This window comes from Artemia franciscana, chromosome 12 (assembly GCF_032884065.1).
Source record: "Artemia franciscana chromosome 12, ASM3288406v1, whole genome shotgun sequence".
In the NCBI taxonomy this organism is placed as follows: Eukaryota; Metazoa; Arthropoda; class Branchiopoda; order Anostraca; family Artemiidae; genus Artemia; species Artemia franciscana.
Genome location: NC_088874.1, coordinates 25364843 through 25385436, shown reverse-complemented (window position 1 = coordinate 25385436; position 20594 = coordinate 25364843). Strand labels below are relative to the sequence as shown.

The following is a 20594-nucleotide window of genomic DNA, read 5'->3' as shown; positions in this document are numbered from 1 at the left end:
ATATCGGAGTTACGAGGTCCTTCTAAATATGAAGTTTCATGAAGATCCGATCACTCCTTCGTAAGTTAAAAATACGTCATTTTTCTTATTTTTCAGAATCCCCCCCCCCGCAATTGAGCGGATCCGTTCCAATTATGTAAATCACGTATGCAAGACTTCTGCTTATTTTTCCAACCAAGTTTCATCCCAATCCCTCCAATCTAAGCGTTTCCCATCATTTTAGGTTTCCCCACCCCAAACTTCCCTCAATGTCACCAGATCCGGTCAGGATTTAAAATAAGAGCTTTGAGACACGATATCCTTCTAAAAATCAAATTTCATGGAGATTCAATCACCCGTTCGTAAGTTAAAAAACCTCATTTTTTCTAATTTTTCAGAATTAACCCCCCCCCCCAACTACCCCAAAGAGAGCGGATCCATTCTGGTTATGTCAATCATGTATCTAGGACTCGTGTTTTTTTTTTCACCAAGTTTAATCCCGATCCCTCCACTCTAAGTGTTTTCCAATTTTTAGGTTTCTCCCTCCCAACCCCCCCCCCCCCAATGTCACCAGATCCGGTCGGGTTTTAAATAAGAGCTCTGAGCCACGATATCCTTCTAAATATCAAATTTCATTGAGATCCGATCACCCGTTCGTAAGTTAAAAATACCTCATTTTTTTTATTTTTCAGAAATACCCCCCCCCCCCCCAACTACCCAAAAGAGAGCGGATCCGTTCCGTTTATGTCAATCATCTATCTAGGACTTGTGTTTATTTTTCCCACCATGTTTCATCCCGATCCCTCCACTCTAAGTGTTTTCCAAGTTTTAGGTTTCCTCCTCCCAACTCCCCGCCCCCATCACCAGATCCGGTCGGGATTTAAAATAAGAGCTCTAAGACACGATATCCTTCTAAACATCAAATCTCATTGAGATCCGATAACCCGTTCGTAAGTTGAAAATACCTCATTTTTCTAATTTTTAAGAATTACCCCCCCCCCCCCCAACTACCCCAAAGAGAGCAAATCAGTTCCGATTATGTCAATCATGTATCTGGGACTTGCACTTATTTTTCCCATCAAGTTCCATCCCGATCCCTCCACTCTAAGTGTTTTCCAAGATTTTAGGTTTCCCCCCTCCAACTCCCCCCAATGTCATCAGACCCAGTCGGGATTTTAAATAAGAGCTCTGAGACACAATATCATTCCAAACATCAAATTTCATTAAGATCCAATCACCCACTGATAAGTTAAAAATACTTCATTTTTTCTATTTTTTTGCGAATTAACCGGGCCCCCACTCCCTCCCAGATGGTCAAATCGGGGAAACGGCTATTTCTAATTTAATCTGGTCCGGTCCCTGATACGCTTGCCAAATTTCATCGTCCTAGCTTACCTGGAAGTACCTAAAGTAGCAAAACCGGGACCGACAGACAGACCGACAGAATTGGCGACTGCTATATGTCACTTGGTTAATACCAAGTGCCATAAAAACCTATGACCCATGACCGTGGTTAGCAGAAAATGGCCCTCTTCAATTTCTTAATATTTATAAAGACATAACTCCTATCTTGTGAGCTGAAAGAAGAACAACAAACCAAGATTCTGGATGGTTGATTTGCTTCATTATCTTTTTCTATCCCAGTTTAATCCCGTTATCGCAATTCTTGCCGGGTTTTTTTTTTTTTTTTTTAAATTAACCATACGCTAAAAAAAAAATTTCCAAGAAAGTTTCTTATATTTTGTTGGACAAAAGAGTTGTTATCTTGATATTAAGTGGTTTGTTAGAATTATACTAGAAAAATGTGTTATTGTTATTACTTTAAATTGCAATTGATATTAATGCCACTTAGCTAAAATTGAATCGCAACACCTAATTGAAAATCATGGTTTTCTGTTCATTAGACCTTTGAAAAGAAAACTTTACCTATGTCTTCTTGGAGATTTACTCATAGATGAAAAAGGCCTTTTTTTCTTTAAGGAAAAAAGGCAATCTTGTTGATTAATAGTCAAAATATTATAGTTAATAGTCAATAGTTAATAGTTAAGTCAAATCAAAGATTAATAGTTAATAGTCAAAATGTCTAACAATGACTGTCAAAAAAACTAAATCTATGGAAAAAAATTCTTCTTTTATTTTAAATTAATGTTTATTAAAAAAAAACTGGTAGCTGTCTTTGTATGTGTGTCTATTGTTTCTTGTTAAGCTATAACATTCTACTGAGTATTTACTTGAGGTTTATTTGAATATTTGTTTTTATATTACAGGTTACTGCTCCGGATCATTTGGAAAAGTCGTTGAATATTACTGTTATAAAAAATCAAATTCAGTACCTTGATGTTAGTTTAGAAGAGACCCCAGATAAAAAATACCCACCAAAATATCTGAGCTATGATGAATTGACGACTGAACTCAAGAAAATTTCCAACTCTCATAGGAACATAACCTGTTTGAAAAGGTACCTCTTTTATCTCTTTCTACTTTTTCAATGATCTGCATTATTGCGCCAGGCACATACCCTGTTTAAATCACAAACAAATGAAAATTGTTATGGAAAAAGTACCCATCCCCTCCTTGAAAAAATATATTTTCCTTTATGTAAAGAAAACTTCTGACTGTCATAGGCTACGCATAATATCTTTATCGGTAAACTGTCTCATAACGGTGCACGTGGTGAAGTACTTTCATGGCTCTCATCATACCTCAGTGGCAGATTTGTTGCTGCTGAAGCTGTAGACGAGCAAGCTCCAGTGGAAGGCTGAGATCCCCAAGGTTAATTTCTAAGGGTATCTCTCTTCCTTGTCTATGTCATTTACCTCTACTAGCTTTTAGAACCTTCTACCAATGTCAGCTGTGAATTGTGTCATAAAAGCTACTCTCAGGCTATATCGACGTCTACGTCAGATAACCAAGAAGAAGTGGTAACATTCGTGGATGACAGTACTCTAGGTGCCACACCTCAAGGTAGATCATTAATTAAATTCAAGTTCCAAAGAATGACCTAGAAAATATTCAATCGATTTGACAGAAATCTACTAGGCTTAAACTTAGGAAAACCCGTACTTCCTTATTTGTGTTGCGAGAGCAACACTTTGGTTTTGTCGTTTGTTTTTTTTTTTTTTTTTTTTTTTTTTTTCTAATGATTTCAGCTTATTCCCAGAAAGTGGTAAGTGTCTAACCTCTGCGGTTTTTACGGAAAGTGTGAACCTTAGGCCGGATTGATGAATGTGACTTTGCATTTTGGAAAGCTTCGTAGAACTCTTGCCTGGGGCCAAAAAAGATGTTTTTTGCTTGTCCTTGAGCCAGAGCCTATAGTGTGTGAAGTGAAGCGGAGTTTTATAGCCTATGTCAGAGAGAACTATCTGAGTTTATGCAGTCAAACTTTCGTTTCTTCAAGCCATGTTTCTGCTTTCGAGTTGAAAGCTCCATTCTAGCAGGGAGGCACCAGTTTCAAATCTTCAAATTGAAGATGGACTGAAATCTATAAGCGGCCCTACAGCCAATATATCTTCTTTGAGTGATAAATGGAAAAATTTACAGAAGCAAAATGTGGCATTTTCCCATGGGTCCGAATGTGCTGCCATCTATTGTTTCTACCCATTTCTGTTTGTGATTTCAACTGTGTTTATCATTCGGTTTTTGGCACTTGGGATTGTAGTAGAGAAATGGTACCAGATGTGCCTCTTAAGCTTTAAAAATTCTCTCATTGCTAAAGAAATTAGAGTTTATCCTTTGCTCCTTTCTAAGTGATGATGTCAGAAACTTGGTCTACGGCAAAAGTCAACTTTTGAACTAAGACTGTTAGATTTTTTTTTACGGCAATCGATAGCTCTTGATGAGTTGATCAAAGTATATGTCATCCATTTTTTGGTAGAAAATTCCTTCATGAGATGTACCAGTTTGAAAGTTTAAAGGGGTTTAAAACTTCAGTAGTAAAATACACACTGAAACCAATAATAGGCCGATACCAATTGTGAGATACATAGGGAAGTCTTAGCAACAGTCGGCTGTTAGCTCATAATCATCTTCGGCAATGAGGGGTTCGCAACCTTTGCTAGTAGGTGCACCTATTATTTGTTTCCGGTGTATTTGACGGTAAGACCAATTTGGTTCCAGTGGTAAGACATGTAGGGGACTTGTTTATTTTAAGATCCTTACAGATTAACAAGTTCAGCGTTTAATCGAAGCGAGGAAACAAAACAAAGTATTTCTCTCGCAACACTTTGCTCGGCGAAGCCGAAATAACGGTGCCGCAACACCTCACGTTGCCCATGCAAAGTAGATCTAGTTTTTACTCGTTTAGGTAAGAGCTGTTCCGGCAATAACTGAGCTTTGTACACCAATAGCCTCCATAAGTCGCCCATCGTACCGATATGTGCAACTGTATGAAACATGCTGCTTAAGCTGTATGTTCAGTTAAGAAGGGTCAAAGTCACCCATGGAACTCCTATGGAATCATCCGGAGACTGAAGCAAATATATCCTTTTCATATCTTCTATCTTTTATACTTCTCGCTTATGTATCCTCGTCTGTATGGATGTCAACATTTTTATCTCTACTTACATCCGTACACCAGCATCAGGAGAAAGCGGCTAGAGTCTGACAGTCATATCCATGCGCTCTTGTTGATCTTCTGAAGATGAAGAAATTTTATCTGAATCTTCGCTGTCATATCAATACTTCAACGGAGATCTCCCATCTTGCTATACTCGATTACTTTAATTAGTGGGGGAATTAAATACGTTAGCAGTTCGTAGCCAGGATGATGTAATAGTTCTGGCGAAGAAAATATTATTTTACATTAAATATTTTACGTTAAATATTTAATGTAAATATTTAGTTTGGATATTTTAAGTATGATTATTAATTAGTTATCATAAGTTATTTCCCAAAGAACGAGCCATCGAATGCTTTGAGATATTATTTTTGAAATTATTTATTTAATGTAATTATTTAGTATGGATATTTTAAGTATGATTATTAATTATTTGTTATAAGTTGTTTCCTAAACAACGGGCCATCGAACCTTTTGTAATATTATTTTTGTAATTATTTACTTAATGCAATTAATTGGTATGGATATTTTAAGTATGATTATTAATTAGTTATTGTAAGCTGTATCCCAACTGATCAAACCCTTTGGGAATTTTATTTTCTTAATTATTTATTTAACGTAATTATTTAGTATAGATATTTTAAGGAACATTATTCATTAATTATTATAAGTTGTTTCCCAAATAACTGGCCTTTGAACCCTTTGCGATTTGATTTTGTAATTATTTATTTAATGCAAATATTTGGTATGAATATTTTAAGTATGATTGTTAATTATTTATTATAAGTTGTTTCCCAAATAACGGGCCATCGAACCCTTTTGGACATTATTTTTATAACAATTTATTTAATGTAATAAAAAAGCACTTGAACTTTTCCCATATTATTCTATAAGAAATGACTGTAAGTCTTTGTATCATGCACGAGTAGAGTAAAAGTTTGTTTTTCTTTGTTTTTATTCCTCCTCCCCTCCCTCCTCCCGTTTGAGGTTTTTAGATTGATAAAGCCAATTTTTTTTTCTTTTGAATTTATAGTACAAGGGCTAACTAGAAAACAAGTTAAGTTTTGCAATGAAAGCTATATTTTAACCTACTTTTTAACCTAGTCTCAGCTTAAATTGAGACGTTAGTCACAAGCCTACACCAGTAAATTGAAAACCTCTTTACAGTTTTGTCAGCTGGGATCTTTTGTAAACTTAAGTACGATACGTGAGGATTGAGGTAATATCATCATTCTTTATATCGGAGTGTTTGCTCACCTTAATATTCATCCAACTATGATGGCTAGACGCTCGTGATGATTCTAGTTTACATAAAAGAAAAATATAAGATAAAGATACTCCAGAGCTATGATGGCGTGCATAGGGCCAGATCCGTAATGTCATTTCTGAATATTTAGATATATGGAAATCATTCTCCCGAAAACTAGGGGAGAATGTCAAGCGTGCAGCATTGTTCCCCCTCTTTTTGTAATAATTTTCTTTACGATTTGAATAGAAAATAAGGTACTTGTATGATAAACGTCCTACTGTTCAACTTGTTCATTCATTGACGCATTATAGAACCATTTTTGTTTTGTTTTTTTTTTGCTAGTTTCATTCAGCTTAGCGTGAGACAAGACAAAGAGACCTGACAGAATAGATGGAAAATATATAATTTAGGCTACATATTTGCACATAAGGGTGGGGGGAGTATTTGGACAGGGTGAATTTAAAAAACAATTCTTACTGCGTAATATGCAGAATAATTGTTCCTAACACATTAGGTATGCAGACCCGCTATACTCTACACCCACCCCACCCCTAATGTGCAAATATATAGTTCAAATTTGTTTCTAAAGTATTATATTTTTATCTTACTTTGGTATATTTGATTAGGGTTGAGCGTCAGAGAAACATGTTTGAAGAACATTAGGTAGGATGTATATCATACAAGTACCGAAAATAATTTAAGGCATTAGGTTTTGCGTGCATCTAGTTTCCTGGAGAGGGTGTTGAAAGTTCAGTTCGCTTTTTCTTTTTTCTTCAATTTTTGTAGGTCTTTGGATTACTAAATAAAAACAATTTTCTAGCATTGGGAAAACAACTGAGGATCGTTCAATTTGGGCTCTACAGATTATGGCAAATGCAACAGGCCATTGCAACTCAGATGAACAGGCTTTTGCGTTGCCTCTTATTCGATTCATTGGAGGACTCAGCGGGAAAAATTTGCTTTCTGTTGAAATCCTTCGACAATTTTCTAGCTACATAATACAACAGTTTAATGTGAAAATGATGGATAGAGTCATTGAAATCATTCCCGTCGTTGACGGTGACAAGTTGGATGGTACAAATTCTTCCTGTGAGGACCTCAAAGCGGGTGAAATAGCAAATTCTTTTGGTTAGAGCACCATTTTTTATAATTATTATTATTATGATTATTATTATTTATTGAAACAGGAATTGATATTATTTGTCTCGAAAGTTACTATACCCAAGTGACAAGCGACAAACTTTAAGTTTACAGGTTCAAAATCCAAAGTAATATAATCCTTAAAGTACTAAGGACAGTGAAATTGGGGTATGATTGTTTGAACTGGTTAAATGAAAACTTAAATACATCTTAAGAATGGAAAAAATTGAAAATTACATTTTTAATAATAAAAAAGATCTGCATATGATTTTATGCAGTTTATGGTAGGAGTGATTGGCAAATTGAAAAGAAAGGGCTAATTAAGGTTAAGGTTATAAAAAGGTAATAATTAATAAGGTAATATTAAGGTTATAAGGTTAAAAATTAGTAATAGTAACTGTAATTTATATTTTCTGGCAGTTCAGACCTAACTAAATCACGCTCTTGTCTCAGGGGACCATTGTTTTTACATTCCAGGGGGCTGAACTGGCAGAGGCATACCCCTGACCCCTACCGTAAATCAGGACTTAGGTCCTGGCGACATCAGGACTTGAAACCGAGTCCTGAAGGACATGAACAAGTTCAGTTCCAAACTGGAACAAGGCCAGTGTCCCATCCAATGGGGTAGAAAAAAAAACAAAATATATGACGCTAAACAGCTTAAGAAGGTATAGTTCTCCGTTGAAGTTGTAATTGTCTTTGGGAACCAACAAGTTTTTAATGTTTTAATTTTCATGGATGAAAAGCTTTGTCAAATGTAACTAACTAGTTTTTCTTATTAATTTTCACGATTCAACGTGGCAACAATGAAGAAAATATAGTTCTACCCTAAAAACCTTATAATTTTGAAACAGCAAAAAAAAGATCGTAGAGAATCTTGGTTTCCTGGTATGAACTGATCTAAGGTGGGTTTAGGGGCAAAAAATGTTTTCATTTTGAAGTTCTTGGTACTTGCAAAAAAAAATAAAAATTGCAGAAAAATGTACGAGGGAGAGACAGTATTGAAACGACTATATCAATAGCAATCAATAAAAATGTATCAATAAAATCAATCAATATAAATCAATAAAGGCAATCAATAAAAATATATCAATAAAAGAAATGGACCACATAAATGAGGCTTCTGGAAGCCACATTTCATTATTTACTTTAATCTTTGTGGGAATTTTTTTCCTTCTTTCAAGCAAGGCTCTAAAAAATAATTATTCCTTAAAGGATTACATCAAACGAATGTTTAAAATTCCATAAAACATTCAGTTTTTCAATTGAGTATAGTGATTTTCAAGAACCAAGTACCGCATTATTATTTAGTAGAGAGTATCTTTAGATTATTTAATCAAAGATTTTTTTTTTTCTATGAACAGCTTTTACTGTCTTCTAGAAAGTTGGTATCGTGAAAGCTATTATTTAAATATTTAAAACATATTTCATTGTGCTATAATTCGCAAGGCTTACCCTAAAGGCTACAAAAGTAAATTATTACTCCGAATTTGGTGATTTTATTGAGCCTTCATATAAATATAAAATCTAGAACGTTTCCGCTAACCAAGGATATTAGCCCTCAGTGTTTCTATATTGATGTCTCAAATTACTAAGTTCAGTATCATAAAATGCCAAGGAACCTGCAATCTTTGCTGGTACAGTATGTACGTACGTTCTGTGCATCTTACTATTTAACGTACAAGACGTATAGTACAACACGAATAGTGGAAAGTCTTTTTCTTATTTAAACAAATAGTTTAAATTAAAACGTAGCCAAACATGTATTGTAATATATTGCAAATAACTTCTGGGGTAGCTCGGGTTAGTGAAAAAAAGTTTTTGGTTTGAAGACGCGCTCATTGCAATTTCAAATAAGGGCACATCCCTTTTATTGCTAAGCATGGTGGTTATATGTTACCAACTGATTGTAGCCATAGTGCACAGTTTTCTTCTTGGTAATATACAGCAAAGTTATTTTCGTACTATTTTATATATATATATATATATATATATATATATATATATATATATATATATATATAAATAGGACCTTAGATTTCATGCAAATAAAATAAATAAATTTCAAATTTTTAACTATAGGTAGCATCTTTGAAGGATTTTGGAATATGCAGAAAACTTTTAGTCTTTTTGTAAAGATGCGCTTCATAAAAATATTTAGTAAGACAAAGTTGCTTTAAAAATCTTCCTACTTTTTAGTTCTATTCATAAATTTGTTGCTTTTATTGCTTATTTACTACATAAAAATAGTATTTTATTTATGCCTTGATAGCTGTTTTGCTAGTAAGATTTTATTTATTTGCTATTTTGTTTTTATGTTGTTTTTTTTTTTACACTATAGTCTTTTAAAATTTCAAAGGGAAGGATTAAAAATCACAATTCAGAGACAATTAACGGGCTTTGATAGATTGTAATCTTGATTGCTTCATAAGAGTCTATTCAGTTAATTTACCCTAAATTCACCATTGTTAACATCAAACAAACACAATTTAGAAACATTAGGGAAATTTTCACAAGGCAATTTTATTAAAATAAATAATAATAAATAATATAAAAAATAAGATCTCTCAAAATAAATAAGAATATTTCTTTATATAGGGATTTAGGGGAATATTCACTAGGTTCTTTATATTCAAATTTAATTAGAAATGATCTAACAAAATATTTTACTAACCAATGTATAAAAGTATTGAACCCGTTACAAAAAGGCCTTTCAGGCTAGCTTCAAAAAAAGAAGATCAGCTTTGAAAGCTTGCAAAGCTTAATTTTTTGTTCTGTTTCGTTTGATGATTTTATCATCTCGCATCATTTTATTTATCAGTCCTGGTTGAACTTCGTTAAAGCAAGGATGCTAGGGCTGTTTTAAAAAGTTTTTAAAAACATTTTTAGTTTTAATGTTCACATTTTAATGTGAATTATATATATATATATATATATATATATATATATATATATATATATATATATATATATATATATATTTATATATATATATTTATGTTGGAGTAGTGCTGAAGGTCGCATTTCAATGTGATATATATGTATATATATGGCACTTGGACAAAGGGCCAAAATATTCACTGAATTGAGAAAATTTCCGTATTGTTTCTGAGTTGTGTTTATTTGATATGGAAAGGCAGTGTGGTCTTCATCGCTATTTACATTGTTAACATATGATATGCTCGTTTAAAGGTGTACAGGAGGTCCTAGACGGTCAATCATTTTGATGAAAAACTTTCTTCAATCGATTGACTCAAACATGATTGACAGTCTAGGAGCCTAAATTATCCTTGGGTCAATCGATTGACGGTGATTGATAGACAGTTTGAATGACTCACGCGGTTGACAGAGTTTAATGATTGGCTATTGTCACATTTCTTCAGTAAATCTAGTCGTTCCAGGAATTTTTTTATTAAGACTTCAAAAATGTACTTAGCCGTCTATTCTCTATGATATACCTCCCCCTGTAAATATATGAATGAATATCAAGTTTACTCTAGCCCACTAATAGCTTTGTTTTAAATCAACAATTTCCAATTTTAGAAAAATATTCGAATTTTTGGCACATTATTTTTCCATTTTTCTAAGTCCTTTGAATCAGTCTCAGAAAGGCTGGCTTCCGCCCTTAAAAGCCCTCTTAATAAAAACCTTCCAGCGTAAACAACTTTCAACTATTATTATTATGGTTTTATGACAAAAAATATTCTATAATGTTTTTTTAATTAAAACGAACCGAAAAATGGTGTAAGTAATTATCTAATGTTTTGAGTCATTAGCATAATGACTGTAGGAGTTTTTATCAGAAGATTAAACTTAAAAAAGTATTTACTTAAAAAAAAAAAAGATTAAAAAAAAAGGAAATCGGCTTTGAAATAGCATGCAACTCATTAGAGGGTACCAAGGAAAGGAAGTCCTTCACTAAAAAACGTAATAAAAGGTAAAAAAGAAACACTAAAGGATCTCCCGGAGAATCATGTACTGTATTAAAGTATGGACCCTTCAAAGCGCCAATTAGCTGCAAATTTTAGCCCTGTAAATATTCTTTCAATATAGGCCTCTACTATTTTGAAGCAACTTTATCTGTGATTTCAGGTGGAGATGCTCATTCTCACGGATTCAAAAAGGAAGCTACATCCGTGATGGATCATTGCAGAAATAATCCGGCTTCTTTCCAAGTATTACTGGATACTGGCCTTACAGCTGTCCGACGACCTCCAGAAGCTGCTGAAATGCAAGCTGGAATAATTAAGGGCATTACCCTTGCTTATTTGAATAAGACCTCAATCTTATCGGGAGATGTAATCAAGTGTCAATCTACAAGGATGAAAAGGCATGAAGGTCATCATGTTCAGAAATCTTCTTTAACGGTGGGCTATTCTTATTTCTTCTTCTTTCTTTCTTTCTTTCTTTGTTTATTTATCTCTCGTACTTTGTCTCAATATTATGCTATGATTTCTATGAATTTTTTTAGACAGAAAAGGATTATGCCAGCTTTGTCTCTCGCTCAGACTATCGGTCTTGAATTTTTTCCAATTAGCAATGGCTTTCAACTTTTTCATCACAGTCCACCAACGTTGAATTTAATTCAAAATCGATAGACTCGGTCTCGAATTCGGTCTCGACTTTCGGTTGTCAAATAATCGTTATTTGTTGGTGTGATTGTGATGTGGGTTTTTTGTTTTAGCTACCTTGAAGCTAACTCATAAGCTGCACAATTAGAATCTCAAATATATTTGTGCGCAAGGTAACCTCCTTCCCTCCTAACCACCTTTCTATAATGTAGATGTTTAGACCAGTTTTGAAGCAGTTTAAATCCAAAAACCGAAGGAACTAGTATGTTTCTTTTAAATGTGAAATTGTAACAAATGTCTCATAAAATGAAAACATGAAGTCAATTTCAGTTTTTTTTTTTTTTTTTTTTTTTTTTGATCATGCAAGAATCGCACTTTTGAACACTTCATGGACTGAAGGTTTAGTCACTAAACATTTTTCTATTTCTTTTTTTTTTTTTTTTCTTTTTTTTTTTAGTCCAAAATTATGCAAACTATTTTATAACGAATTCCATAGGATTATAATTTTTATTTCAGGGATAGACTTACTTCACGAATTCTATATTTTCAGAAAATCACTCTTATGCGTATTGCCCTTTCACTTTTTTATTTCAATTAGTAGAATTGGAAATTCTCATGTCTGGCACCTTAGGGAGGGAAGGAAAAGTGCATTCTATAAGATCTTACCCGCACAGTTATTAAGTTCCATTCCTTAGAATTAGAAACCTTTGATGTTTTATTGTTTCTGAAAACGAAATAAATCCTTATTAAGGTTTATATTTTCTCTGCAAGTTTTCGGTGTGTTATTTTCTGCAGTCCTACAGTTTTAATGTTTCAATGTAAGTTGACAATTTTGCTATTATTCAGTAACTGAAATTCATCTTTATCTTTCAACACAAATAGGCTTTCGAATTTTACTTAGTGTTTTTTTTTTTAGATTGAAGAATATGCCAAAAACAGGCGAAAAACGTGCATAAAAATTGTGTTTTTCTATTTTTATTCTTTTCATTTTTGAAAATTATTGATATCAACATTACTGATTTAATTTATTTTAAACTTACCCTTCAAGGGATTTGAGTGAAGGGGATTTTGTGCTAGTTTTTTTGTTTTTTAATTGCGATTTGATATGGATACTTAAAACCAGGGGATGCCACGGTGTATCTAGTGTTTTATTATAGTGGGCATAAATGTGCACCAATGCACAAGGAAGTATATTAGGTGCCGTGTGAGTTTTTTTTTTTTTTTTTTTTTTTTTTTTTTTTTTTTTTTTTTTTTTTTTTTTTTTTTTTTTTTTTTTTTTTGATTTGATCTGTATTGAACTTGAATGTAGATAGTACAATATTGACATTTTGAATTAAGAATTCTGGCATTTCTAACTTGAATTGTCTGGGGTTCTGGAAACTTTTGTCCCCGGAGTTAGGAACGTGGACTCGTTTAGTAGTAGTTGTAGTAATAATAGTAGAATAGCTTATTATTAATCAAATAGAAACATCAATCAGAAGGGCGTCAAAAGCTAACCTGCGAGGGCATGCTGCGAGCACAATGCCTCCTAAATTAGCAAATAAACAACCGCAAGAATAGAATAAATGTAAAGAAAAGAATCTTTACGTTATTTTAAGATTTAAGAATTAGAAGGCGAAAGTATATGCCTGATTAAGCACAAACAACCAATCACATACAAAACATTGACATTTCATGGTCTTAATAAGAAGAATACTTAAAGTAATGATGCAAGAACAGTTAGGTTTTAGGAAAGGAAGTGGGGATTTTCGGGCTTAGATCAATAATTAAGAAGCATCTCTAATCCTGAGCTTAATAGTATCTTAAACATCATATCCATTTAGTCCTCAGTTCTATAGGTTATGAGCTGGCTGTTGGTTCAGCCGATTGACAATTCTTAAGGAAGGTTCTGTCCTTGAATGCCATGCCAGACATAGAATAACTGAGATATGGTTAATCCAGTTAGCAAGTCAAAAGCTCCGTTTCTATGATTTACTTTGGTTGATTTTCTCTTCAGGAACACAATGAAGGGTTTCGAAGAGTATGGCAGTAAATATAAAGGTCAAAAACCTCCTAGACCTAAATTTTGCTGATGGTTTGAGTTCCCTATGAAAATATTATTGAAGATTGAGAATTCTGTGTGAGAGAATAGGCTTGAAATTAGGTAAAGATTGAAGGTCATGATAAATAATTGTCAAAAATGCTCTGAAACGTGGACGCCTTGAAAAATTCAGTAGGATATGCTGTATCTTTTCTAGAGGAATTGTCAGAGTTAACTACTCCAGAAAATCCTATAGATAGCTAAGACGGAATGAATAGCAATTCCTTATTGTATCTGGTTGAATGGAGTTGTGGGAAGGAAATGGCTGACTTACTTTTACTTAAAGCTGCTAACTGGTGGTCCAGCGTAGAGAGAGATGTGACTCTTTGCCTCCATTGCGAACGGTCCTGCGCAAGCGTGACTGCTTCTTAGAGATCAGAGTCGATTATGGAGACGTATTGGGTAAAGCTGTCCCTCCATCTAAACGGGGGTTTTCCACGGGGGTGCTCCCAGCCATGTTCAGAGGGATTAAAGTTGAAAAATGTGCTAGTGGGTGCTTTTGCTCGCATGCGAATTAAGTGGCCGAACCATCGTAGGGTTCTTACGGCGAGTTGACGAGAGTTGGGGGTCTGGTCTGTTAGTGTCAGCAGTCGTGTGTTTGAGATGAAGTCGTACCACTTGATCCCTTCGATTCGTCTTAGGAAGTGTGTTTGGGCCCCATATATGGCATCATAAACAGAAGTAGTAGCTGGCCTAGTTTCTGCACTGTAGAGAAGGACTTGCGTTATGGTCGTGTTGTAGATCCGCATTTTCGTTTTTGGCTCATGTTGGGCTTTGGTTACACGGAACGGCAGAATCAAGCCATAATTAGACGCAGGTGGCAATGGCTGGAGCTATTGAAATGAAGTCAATGGGATATAAGAAAATGTTTAAAGGAATTAGGAACTTCGGGAAGGAGGTAAAAATTGAAGCACTGAATAAAATGGACTGACTTGACTTAAGAGCTCCTGCTGGTGGTCCAATGTAGAGAGAGATGTTACTTTTCACCTCCATTCTGAACGATCCTGTGCAACCGTGACTGTTTCTTGGAGATCAGAATCGATCATGGAGAGGGACTGGGTAAGGCTGTCCCTCCATCTGAACCGGGGTCTTCCACGGGGGTGCTTCCAGCCCTATTCAGGGGGATCAGGGGAGATGACGAGAGCTGGGGGTCTGGTCCGTTAGTGTCAGCAGTCGGGTGTTTGAGATGAAGTCGTACCAATTGATCCCTTCGAGTCTTCTGAGAAGATCGTTTGGGCCATATCTATGGCATCACGAACGGAAGCAGCTGCCGGCCAAGTTTCAGCACCATAGAGAAGGACTTCAATTCCGTTCGTGTTGTAGACCCGCATATGAATGAATGACTGTATTTAAAGCCATTTTTCAGGCCGTATACATACATATATAACAACAAACAAAGTAAATTATGTAACAATCGACTTTCGAATAACAAGACCCTTCCGGAGAAAATTTGCCACTGCTACTATATTTATTTTTGACGTCGACTTCAAAGTTCCAAGAAGGGGCTCACGACCACCCACCCCAAGAAAGCTCCCTCTTAGCTCATTTAGCCCCTGACACCTGAAAAGAAAATGGTCTAGTCCATCAAGATCACCGCAAATTGGGCAAGTATACCGCATTTCCGGGTGGCACCTATTTTTCCAAATACTGTGAAGAGGGAGACAGTTTGCTCGCACCTGCATCCAAGACCTCTGAGATTCTTTTGGAATCCCTAATTTAAAATATAGCTCTTCACCATAATTTTCTTTCAGCTTATTGTAAGAACTTAAGCCTTCCGACTGGCTAAGGTCATTCCATCATTTCTGAATTTCTTGGTCTTCCAGCCTTGTTTGGATCTATGACAGAAAGGCTTTTTGATCTGAGATTGGACCTTCTCCTTCATTCCATGCATACGATAGACCTGTGCTGTCCAGTAGTTTTTTGACATGGAAGGGCCATGACGATTTTTGTCCCAGAGTAAGTAATTCATCATACGCTGCTCTGATGAGTCTGGAGGAGGGACACTGCAGTATTTTCAGCCAAAACTTAATTAATTGGATCTGTCTATGTTTTCTCATGGAGAAAAGTCCCAAATCTCCCTTGATGAAAAGTGTGTGAGTTGTGGCGTGCAGACCTAGCATTCGTTTATAATATTGTAGCTGTAGAGTTTCTAATGAATTTGCCACTTCTAGGCCCCATACTTCCCCTCCATAGTGGAGGATTGGCCTTATTTTTGAGTTGAACACGTTTTGTGCATCTTTAAGTCACCTATTCGCGTCAAATTACTGTTCCTGAACAGCGTTGCCATTGCTGCTTTTCCTCGATTTGCCATCTTCGAAATATGATTGCTCCATCTTCCGTTCGATGTTAGATGGAATCCTAAATATATTGCCTGAGACACAACCTTCACAGCTTCACCATTCAAATTAAAACTTTCTTCATCTTTATTTCCTGTTGATTGTCTACGGCAAAAAATCATCACCTCTGTCTTTTTTGTGTTAATTTCCAGTTTCTTTTCCTCTAAATATTCAGCTGTTAAATCTTACAGAATTTGTAGTTCTGAATTGGATCTGGCGAACAAGGCAATATCATCGGCAAATAATAGTAATGATAATACTTTATTTCCAAGGTGTACAACTGGCACCCACCTTTTTTCAAGGTATTCGGCAAGATCATTTATAAAAATAGCAAAAAGTTTCGGTGATAGGGTACTACCCTGTTTTACACCTTTTACATTAAAAAAAAACTCTAGATATACCGCTTCCTTCTATCTTTACCACATTTCTGGTCAGACAATACATCGAGAGAAGAACCCTTAAAAAGGGTGGCGGAATTCCTGTTCCTAAAAGCGTTCTAAACAGAATTATACGGTCAACATTGTCAAATGCTCTACTTAAATCAAGAAAAGCCACGTACAACTTTCCGTTTCCCTTGCAATACTTACTAATCAATGCATTTAGAACAAACTTTCGATCAGATGGTGAGTATCCTTTACGAAAACCGGCTTGCTCTTCTCTCAGAATTTGCCTCTCATCCAGCCATAATTCCTGCCTTTTGTTTAAGATTTTGTCCAAAATTTGTCCAAGAATGTTTCCTAAGCTGATTGGTGGGTAATTCTCGCACAAACTTGCATCACCTTTCTTAAATAGGGGGATATCTACAGATATCTTCCAAGGATCAGGCCTCTTTTTTTCTTTCATAATCAAGTTATACAACCCCACAAGCAGAGGTAATAAAACTGCTTGTAGCACATTCAAAGCCTTTGCTGGAATTCCATCTGGTCCTGGCGCAGACCCACCTCTAGTTTGTTTTATGGCATCTTCTACTTCTTCCTGCTGGATTTGGCGGCAAAGGTGATAATCTTCTTCCAGTAGGGGGTATTCAGTGTGGTCGCAAGAGGGGGCTCCGACTTCTTCTGCCAGTTTTTCGAAATCGTGTGGGGGCTGTTGTGTGCCAGATGCTGTACCTGCTTCTAGTTTCTCAAAGAAGGGGGGCCACTCGTCTTCCTGCGGAATACATTTGGGAGCAGTCATTTTTTTGATGAAACTCTTTTCCAGAATTCCCGGAAATCATTTGTCTTATAGAAATGCGCAAGTTCATTTTGTTCCCGCCATCGAAACTCTAGTTTCTTCATTTTTATCATTATTTTATATTCTTTTCTTTTACTTCTATACTGTCGGAGCAATTCCAGTTTCTCAGTTTCCTTTTTGGATTTTTTAACATATTCCAGCATCTGATTTAATTCTTCTTTTTTCCGTTCACATTCATTGTCGAAGAAAGTGCTTTTTTGTTTCCCCTTTTTTTCCATTTTTTTCAAGTAAAGGACTCCGTATCAGCTCGGCAAATTTTGAAGAAACTTCATTTACATTGCCCGTATTTTCCTCAATCTCACATGCTAGGGCATTCAACTGTTGAACCATCGGCTCCGAGCAAAAATAATCTTATTCGGGTTACATCTTTCTCCACCCACTCACATTGTATTCTTGATTTTACCAAGCCAGTGCTACTCGTTCCTGTCCCAAATGTCTGATACTTTAGTTTTTCTCTTTTCCGCTGGTTTTTACTAATATTTGTCGACTGAAAATAAAAAATTAATGGAAAATGGTCAGAACCAGCAAAATGCACTACCTCAAGGTTTAGGGAAATAGGTGCGAGCCTACTGTCCACCAAAACATAATCAATGACACTAAAATTCGTTCCGGAAATGCAAGTAAACTCACCGCGTCCCGCATCATTTCCAAACCTTCCATTTCCAATGACTAGACCAAATTCTCTGCAAATGCCCGACAACCTCCTTCCCCATTGGTTAACATTTCTTTTCACATCTTGGCTCCTCCTTGGAATTTTGTAGCTCTCTGGAATCCTCAGTGCCGTCAAATCATTTCCTGAAAGAGAAACAAGGGGAATTTCTGGTTCTTCTGACGTATAAGCGTATATATCTTCTGATGGGTGATTAAAATCACCCATCAAAACAAAAAACTCTTCACTATATTTTCTCTGTAAATATTCCAACTCATTTTCAATCAAAGTCCACGCATCTTCTTTCATATAACTACTATTCTGTGGAGCAACATATATGCAACCCAGGACAATCTTTGATCCATCATGACACTTAAGGTTTAACCAAATAATGTTCTCAGATTTACTTTTTATTCTATGACAAACTTCGAAACTCTACTTTTTCGCAAAAACCGCGACGCCGCCGTAAAAACGTGCATTACGGGAAATTTGCCGGTCAGCACGGAAAACTGTGTAATCTTTAACCGACTGATCCTCCGAAGGCGGGGTCCCTGTCTCAATTAAACATGTTACATCACACTTCAGAAAAGACTCATTTAGACATGTTGTTTTTTACTCATTAGGCCTTGGACGTTCCATGTCATAAACTGAATTTGTTGTACACGGCCTACTTCCTGTTCCTCGAAATTGAAAGGGCTCCTTCGTCTATTTCTGAGTGAGCGGCGTGGGGGTTCTCGACCAAGGCCTCGATTTGGTGGGTCACGAGTTACGTTCCGACGATCCAGCCTGTGATGATCTTCGGGGCTGATTATCTCTTCTAAACCTCGTTTACTCGTGGCTCCGCTCATTCCGGGTTTTTCACCGTCTGCCTGGCTAATAGCCTGGTCGTGTGTGAGACTACCGCTACGAATATCCGAGTTTACCTCTGACATTTGATCCCCACCTTCGCTTTCCGTTTCCGCGTTTGATCCAGTGTACTCTTGCACTTGAGATCGCGCTAGTTCTTTTGCTTTATTTCTTCCATTATTTCTAATTTTTCCTGATTCATGTTCATACGTGAACAATTCACCGTCTACAAATAAACGAGGGCCCCTGAATTTCACCTCACGGTCCTCTTTGATTGCTTTCTGCAAAAGTGGTTTCAGAGCGTTGCGAGCAATTCTCTCGGCCCATGTATAATCCGGAGCTAGGGAGATACCGCAACTCTGGAAGCGAACTGAGTTTCGCAAAATCAAATCTCGCAAATATTTGGCTGTGAACTTCACTAAAACTGGACGGATTTCTCCTTGTTTTTTAGTGTTCAAGCGGAATGCGTCATTTATGTCCCATCTCCTGATCTCAATCTGTGGCAAACAGCCGGAAATGACCTCACTGATTTCCTCCGCAAGTGATCCCCTAGGTGGGTTTAGGGGTTTAAAATTATAAAAAATCAGGTTTGACTGTTTTGCTTCTTTTTCTAACCACTCTCCGCGCCTCTGCGATTCGTCTATCTTTTCTTTTATTTTCTGGATGTCCTCCGTGGTTTTCGATTGCGACGCCTCATTTTTCTTTATTTGGGAGGATATGGTTTGCAGTTCCTCCGCTATCGACGCGAGCTTAGAAAGGCCCCCAAGCTGGTTTTCTATATTTTTCAGACGCTCTAAAATATCCAGATTTGTTTCCTGTTGAACAGACATTTTCGTTATTTAAAATTAATTGACATTTACTTATCTCAAATAGGGACAGGCCCACGCAAGCAGTGGCAATCACTTTGTGGTCAGTGGCCCGATGGGACGTGGGACCTGCCTGGCTTATTTCCCACCGTACTCCGACATCCAACAATCCAAGCCTTCCTTATTGTGTATATATTTCACTTATTGCGAAACTTCAATAATCACTGACAGTCACTGTATTTCAAATGTAATTTATTCCAAACTTTAATCCTGCTTCAAAATTTTATCGATGCTCACAGGTCAATTGCCAAACGATAACTATTGTAGACCCGCATAATCAAGCCATAATAGACGCGGCTTTAGCGATGCGCCACTGGACTTCCATTTCAATTGAGTCGTTATGCAAGACGGCAGATCCAAGTTAAGTAAAAAACTTGACAACTTAAATAGTGTGCCCTAATACGTCGAATAATGGTGAGTTTGTGGAATTACCTGCTGGGTCGACGATCATTATTTTTGTTTTCTGCCAGCTAATATGTAGTCCCACTTTCAGAGCTTTTTCAGACTGTGTATTAAGGGCTGTCTCGAGTTCAGCTGCAGAAGTGCATATCAGGGCAATCATCTGCGAAATTGTAATCGGTTAGGACTCTATCGCAATATTTCAGTCCGAATTAGAGCCGATTCGTTATTCGATCCATGACATAATCACCGTGTTGAAAAGTTCAGGAACAGCAACACTGCTTTGTCTTACACCAGTATCTATTTCAAATAGTGGGCTTCGGTGACTATTAATCTGGACAGAGCTTTTTGTACCAGTGTAAAGCGCCTTGAACAGGCGGCGGTATTTGTCAAGGAGACCCGTTTGTTTTAGTATAAGCCAAAGGGACTAAATGTCGATAGAATCGAAAGCTGCTTTAAAGTCGACAAAGGCAATATATGCTGTACGCTGGAACTCACGGACTTTGACCTGGCGAATAGTGTATATCTCCTCGGCCTTGGATCTGTTGGACATGAATCCTGCTTGCTGAATCCGGCGGCACTTACGGATGAACTGGATACTTCTATCAAGCAACGTGGCGAATAGTTTGCTAGGAACAGAAAGGAGGGTGATTCCTCTGTAATTCGAGCGATTACCACGGCTACCTTTGCT

The 20594-nt window shown here is 36.3% G+C and overlaps 1 protein-coding gene across 2 annotated transcripts in view; it reads left to right on the top strand.

The window, feature by feature from the left end:
• The window catches only part of LOC136033915 (carboxypeptidase D-like), a 218828-nt gene that overhangs the window by 137879 nt on the left and 60355 nt on the right, over nucleotides 1-20594 (top strand). For both annotated transcript variants that reach the window (XM_065714930.1, XM_065714931.1), the window contains exons 19-21: nucleotides 2247-2437; nucleotides 6604-6911; nucleotides 11016-11290. In XM_065714930.1, the coding sequence (XP_065571002.1) occupies nucleotides 2247-2437; nucleotides 6604-6911; nucleotides 11016-11290 (774 nt within the window). The remainder of the gene's footprint in view (nucleotides 1-2246; nucleotides 2438-6603; nucleotides 6912-11015; nucleotides 11291-20594) is intronic.